General features: G+C 49.8%; 1 protein-coding gene across 1 annotated transcript; it reads right to left on the reverse strand.

Moving 5' to 3' along the window:
- Positions 1–3,107: 3,107 nt before the first annotated feature.
- Positions 3,108–6,314, reverse strand: CCRN4L (CCR4 carbon catabolite repression 4-like (S. cerevisiae)). Its single transcript, XM_010150873.1, has 3 exons — positions 6,239–6,314; positions 5,256–5,525; positions 3,108–4,209 (listed from the first exon to the last, which is right to left on the reverse strand). Exons 1-3 carry the CDS (start codon positions 6,312–6,314, stop codon positions 3,374–3,376), a joined length of 1,182 nt encoding a protein of 393 aa, XP_010149175.1. The 3' UTR covers positions 3,108–3,373.
- Between the last annotated feature and the right edge of the window lie 393 nt (positions 6,315–6,707).

Raw genomic sequence — 6,707 nt, forward strand, 5'->3', positions numbered from 1 at the left:
GCAAGAGAAGTATTTCACTTAAGTTTTCCAAAAGAATCTGTCTGCAAAATATATTTTATAGCAAGTACTGGAGTAAAAGGGTGAAGCTGACTGGGAAGTTCCCAGTTAAATTCTGCCTCTTGTCTACCTGTTATTAAAATGCAGGAGGAGGGGTTCACTGTTGTGCTACAGCAGGGATGTGTGATAACATCAAGAATTGCCTTGTAATGGGGAGAGTCCCCAGCCTTTTCACAGTTATTCCACCCTCCCCTCTCCTTCAAAATTACCCTTTAAGGACATGAAGCAGTGAGTATCTGCTGTCACGTGTCTGGGGTGAAGGAAGAATCCCAGCCCTTCCCGCTTCAGAAGAGCTGTACAGAGAAGGCAGTATCATACAACTCGTGCTGTTTCTCCAAGTTGGTTCTTTTGTAGGAGAGTTAGTGCTGAAGGCAAGGGGCTGAGTAAAATGTCCCAAGAATCCTCCAGATACCAAATACCATCACCCTGTGAGAGTGCTGGAGTTTTGTAACTGCAATGGTTTAGCTGCTGCTGGTAAACAAAGCCTACCATAATCAGTGCTGTGGCTCTGTGCCCTGGCAGCGGTGAAACAGTACCACATTGCTGGGCACCCGGGCTGGCCTCAGGAGAATGGAGCGGCCTATGCAAAACTAAAATGGAAATTAAGGGCTTTTTGTTGTTGTTTTTTTTTTGTTAATACAGCTCTGAGTACAGTATTATCCTTGCTCTGGAGTCATGGCTTTCTACCACAAGCGCAGCTTCTTCCAGAAACTGCCAAAGGGTTCTTAATGGAAAATCCAGCTTCTGGTGTGATTTCTCATGGTAGAGGAGCAAGGATTTGACTTACTTATTAAAGGCACCATCTCATAGGTGCATTGTGGTGTTGCTTTTAGAGGTGTTTAGCTACAGCTGAGTAGATACCTCCATTAATGGGCAATTGCATTGTTTCTCCTCACAAAGACCATTTGAGGGAAGATCCTAAGAGAAGAGAACGCTAAAGGAGAAGCACTGCATCTCACCCCCTTGGGGAGCAGTTGCAGCCAGCACCATCAAAAGGAAGCTGATTCAGTCTAGCTGGGACAAAATGCTCATGGCAGAGATGTTCAAAGGTCTGCCTTTCTGAGGGGCTTTAGGAGTGTCTCCTCCCTGGCCCAGAATCTCCCCCCATGGGGCCAGCCCCTCTGGCTTCCAGCAGCACCATTTGCTCTTGCTGAAGTTTCAGCTGAAGGAGGCTCTGGCTGGCAGTAGTTGATACATCACATCTGCCTGGTGAGAGCATTTACCAAGGAAGTCGGGCTCCTTGGTTGCAAAATCCATTCTGTGGAATTTCAAATCTGTGCTTGCTAGAGGAGTCCGGCATCCCAGGCTGGTTAGTGGGGCCTCAGCTCCTCTGCTTGGAAGCAGATCACTGCCCTCACCCTGCAAGGGTCAGGAACACAAACGGAGCGTGTTATGGCTGTGCAACACAGCACTTCATTCATTTGCCTGAATGGGAGTGCATTTGTGTGGGAATTTAGGACTTCAGTTGCCAGACTTTTATTTCCGCTTACCAGCAACACCAGTACAGTAATTTATGGGCTGCGTAAAGCACGTACCTTTGGCATTTCTTGCTTTTCAAATTACTTTTTGAAGGGACCAATACAGGTGCCTGTTGTGAGGAGCCAGCTCTGCTAGACGTGCTCAGCAGCCCTCAGGGAGGAATGCTTGCACCCAGCTCTGCCATACTGGCCCTGTTTATAGCTCCACGCAACTGTTGGAAAGAGTAATGTTTACAGTCATACAGTGTCCAGGCTTCATCTTTAGCTAGGAGAGAGGGCAGCCTAACATTGCTAAAGGTAACTCCCTTCCCTACAGACTCGCTGTGAATTTTGGGCATTTGATGTCTGAAGAAGAGCACGTGCCCTGAAAGCAAAGCAGCTGTGCCAACCTGTGAGATGAGGAGTGTGGGGTGAGGGGAGGGAGGTCTGGAAGGGGTAGCATCACCACTAACCTGATCTGTCTCAACTAGTGACTGAGCTTCACCTGCTTGTGAGAAGGAAATGAGTAAGACAGCAGCAAAGACATCACTTTTTTTTTCCCCAAATACTTTTATTAATAAACACCTGGAACACTGAAGAGTTACTACAGGTCTTTCTTTACATGGAAGTACTGCTTTATTTGCTCTGCCTCATCTTTCCCAACTATCTCAGTGTCAGTCCAACTCCAACTGTGAGTTTCTCTTCCCTCCTCTCTCCCTACCTCATTTTCCAGCGCAGTGGCATGTTTACACTCCATATATGCAATACCTGTGTCATACCAATGAGCACCACTCCACGCGCAAGAGTTACTATAGTAGCACAGCTCTGTTGTAGCCTATGTGCTTAGCCAGCGTGCCCCTGGGCCACGGAAAGAGGCTGCTGAACATTGCTGCTGTATGATTTCAAGTCAGATGCCAGATCACCAACTTCTCTCAATAAATAAAATTTTATATTTCCAACAGGTTCCAGTGTAGCTGTAGTTTCTGAAGATAAATAAAAGGAAGTCTTTCAACGTGAAGATTGGCCCTTTACAGCAAGATTGACAAGACTACAAATTTAAACCATTTAGAAAAGTAATACTTGAAGCAGAGGAGAAAATACTCCCTGGTTAGGTTTGTCCTCTGGAGGGAAGCACAGAAGCGACAAAGGTAAGAGTCACTGTGTACACACACCTACAGGCCAAATGTGTGTAACAGACACATTGCATTCATCAGGAAAAGTGAGGGTGTTACTAGGTGACATAGTTAGCCTCAGCTTCCTGACCTGCTCTTACTGGAGGGGGCCTTCCTCACACTGCGCTATTAGCCCTTCACTTCTAATGAAACAGTATTCTCAAGTCACGTAAAAACATAGTGGAATATTTGTTCACGTCTAGGCTGCGTTAAACTTCCTTCGTATTGCAACAGAAAAAGATTCAGAAGAATCTCCATGAGTAGTGGAGCCTCATTCACTTTGGTACTTGCACAAGCTTAACGGGAAATAAATAAAATGAGCATGCTGTCAGGGCAAGTTGTTTTACAAACACAAGTGTTTTGGTTTAAATACTAAGGCCTCCACATTCATTAGAGGATTAAATCCTTAATCACGGGGGTTAGTAAAAGGATAAAGCTCATTTGCCTTCCAGTTTCCAAACCCTGACATGGCAAGAACACCATGACGAGAACACTGACTCCTTTCTTCCTCCCTGGGACGCCCCAGATTAACAAGCGCTGAACGGCAAGCGTTAACTCCAGTGCCTGAAATAACGTTTAGTCAACAGCATCTCCTCATCCTTCAGTAGCTTCCAGTTTCAAATGTTTTCTCTAAAATAAAACAGTGGTCAGTTAAGACACTGCAACGCCAGGTGGCATTCCAGCATGTTACAGCAGCCTGTCAGGGTCTGGATTAAAACTAAAGTCACACACCAGAGAGAGGTGATCGGAAGGGTAGTTGAACGATGGCAGCCTGTTGGGCCCGATCTGCTCTTCAGTCAGCAAGCCCAGGGCTGAGTTCACATTCAAGGCGTGCTGGGAATACCAGATATAATCCAGTGTGTGCCGGCACTCTCCAGAGGGCCGGATCTTCCAGGTGGTGTACGGGGGCTCTGACTGCCCGTCGGGGCTCAGCAGCTTGTAGGCGCTGTTTAAGTTGAGGCTGGAGTTGGAAAATTCTTTGTAGACCTCCTCAGTCGGCTCCGCGTTAAAGTCTCCGCAGACGATCAGAGGAATCTTCGCACCTTGGGTAATAATCTTCAGGTTCTGGAGAAGATCGCAGCCTTGCGCGGACCGGAACCTCTCCCAGCCGGTACGGGCTTTCAGGTGAGTGACGGCAATGCAGAACAGCCTGCCAGTTTCGTGGCACTTCAGCGTCTGAGCTATGGCCACTTGGTTGGTCTTCAGCTTCATGGCCGTCAGCCGGATGTTGGCGCTGTTCACCAGCTCAAAGCGGTCTTTGAGGAAAAACAAGGCGCAGCCGTCCGGCCCGTTGTTCTGCTCCACATCCAGGCACGGGGACCAGGGCTTCGGGAAGAAAGTACACTGGTAGCCCAGTCGGCTGAGGAGTGGCTCAAAGGTGTCGAAGTAGTGGTCGACTTCTTGCAGGCACAAGATGTCAGGCTTGTACGCAAGGATTTCCTCCAGGATGAGGCACTTTCTCTCCTCCCATTTCAGAGCTTCCATGGGGCACTGAACAAAGTTGTCTTTGCCTTCTCCGAGAGCTGAAATGAGCAGGGAGGGGGAGAGGGAAAAAAATAAAGGAGTTACCAATAGCTAAAATGGGCCGTCTCCCTCCACCTTCTGCGGAGGCCAGAGGCTCCGCTGTCAGAGGCCAGCCGCCACCTTGCAGCAGGCCGGGGCTGCTCGCAGCCCCGCGTGAGAGCGGGCCGTCTGTCACAGAGCAAGAGCTCGTCACAGGACTCTGGCAACACCTGGCTTTCTCTGCGGAACATGCGTACATCGGTTTACGTGGGGGTGATGGGTTTTCCAGGGGCAGCTGCTGTCTTTAAGGGTGCCAGGCTTGCCAGTGGCTTTGAGAACCCTTTCTCAGAACACTGAGGTCCCTCAGATAAATGAAGTACCCTTTGCAGAAAAAACTTAGATAAAAGACTTCTTCCCCCTCTCCCCAAAAATCACTACGCTGCGGCAAGCGCTTCCACACGTGGCTGCCACAGCTTCAGCCTAATGAACAAACACAGCGGTTACAGGAGCGCCTTACTGCGCAACGTAGAGGCAGTCCCTACGCGGGGCGCTGCCCACCGCAAAAGGTTTTTAAGATGAGGCTGTTGCGTAAGTCAACTGACAGCCTTGCTTTTAGGGGTCTGAGAAAAAAAAAGAAAAAGCAGGTAAAATTATTTTGAAGGATTAAGAATTCCTGTAACGGATCTGAATGCCTGAACAGTTCACTGACAAACTAAATAGAAAACTGTAGAGAAGCTTTACAAGGAATAAAACTTACAGAAGGATCAACCTAAGAGTGACAGGTGACAGCTTTTTGAATATACTGTGTGGAGACAGGCATTCAGAGCTACCTTTGGCACCACAGTTGCAAATAGAGACCTTTTCTCCTCTCCTACAGGACAGAAGCCGCTATGGCAAGTGCTGAAAATCCACCACCCCCTACCCCAGGCCCTCAGCTGTGCCTCGAGTTAATTCAACTTCCCCCTTTGCTCTGCCAGTCCCAGGCATGCAGCGGGGTTCACCTCTGCATTTAAAGGTTTTCATGGCTGCGTTTGATCTCAGGGTCACACCTACAGGCAGCTCCTACCTTGGGCAAGGATGTTCCACTGCATGACCCGAATGGGGCGGTGAGTACTGGCAGCGCTTCTCTTCAGGTCCACAAAGTCCCTCTGAAACCGGGGTGGCCGTTTCTGCAAAACCATCTGACATTGCTCCAGCAAATCCTTGGGGTCTATAGGATCCAGCCGTGCTGAGTCTGGCTGCTCCAGGCAGTCCTGGTGCTGGGACACGGCACTGCTGCTCAGCGTTTTGGCAAGTGCGCTGTAGAGCCGGCTGGTGCTGTTTCCCATGGAACACACTGGAAAGGAAAAAATGGTGTCGGGAGATGTCTGCCATGACTTCCCAGCACTGAGGTGCCTTACAGATAACCTGTTACAGTGCCAGCAATTCGTGTTTTGTGCAGAAGCCTCTTCCTGCATCCGAGATGAAATAAGGATGCAGAGGGAGGGGTAGTTCTGTCCGCAGTCTCACTGTTTTGCTCATTACAAGGGGCTGCTAACCTCTGCAGCATGCAAACAGTCTGGTTTAAGACATCGTGAAGGTGTCTTCTAGGGGAATAAAGGAGTCTTTCATCCAGCACAGCAGGGGTAAGATTAACTTCAGCATGTGTTGTAGGAAACTGAATACAGCATCCCTTTTCCCTCCTCACAGAGGAGAGCCCAGCAGGTAGACAAATGATGCCTGCCCCTTATTTCACGTGCATCTTTGTCTCTAACACAGACTGCACTGCACAGCCCAGCACCCTGTGCCTATCTGCGATGCTGCTGGGCTGCAGGCCCCCTGCTTGCAGAGGGGCAAGCAGGGCGACTCATTCCCTTGGGTTAAATATTAACAGGAATCTCTGATCAGTGCTTCATTTGCCCCAAAAGCCGCAATGCTTTCACAAGCATGGGACAACCAGATGCTTCTGCTGGCTTAGACCACAGGATAGGGAATGGAGAAGGGCATCTCTCCAGCTTCCCTTCTTCCCCTGTGCTCAGTCCCCTCACCCTCCTTGCTCCTTCCCACTACCCAGCTCAGCAGCTTCCAGAACAGCACACCCTGTGGACCCTCCCACACCCCAGCGACCTCCTGCTCCTTTGGCCATTGTGAGCACACATCCTGCAAGGAACCAGCTGTCCCCCTGCTCTCCCCGTTAATGCCTGCTGGCAGTTAGCCTTGGCTCCGTGTCTCCTATAGGGAGGTCCCCCATCCCACACAGGGTCACAGCTGCCATAGGGTGGGGAGGACAGGAGGACATGCAGGAGGTGGCCAGAGCCACCTCCATGCAGAAGTGGAGCAGCAGGGCCATCTTTGCCAGGTAGCAGCCCTCGTAACTAATGTGCCATAAAACACCCTCCTCTCCCACTTCACAAGAGCAGAACCAGTACCATGGAGCAGCTGGAGCCTGTTAGTGTTGAGGGCTGGGCTTCAGTGCAGCTGTGGAGGAGCTTGCACAGCCCTCATGATATTCCTACACATCCCTGCAGCAGACCCTTGG

Source organism: Eurypyga helias, unplaced genomic scaffold (genome assembly GCF_000690775.1).
Source record: "Eurypyga helias isolate BGI_N326 unplaced genomic scaffold, ASM69077v1 scaffold39994, whole genome shotgun sequence".
NCBI classification, from domain to species: Eukaryota; Metazoa; Chordata; class Aves; order Eurypygiformes; family Eurypygidae; genus Eurypyga; species Eurypyga helias.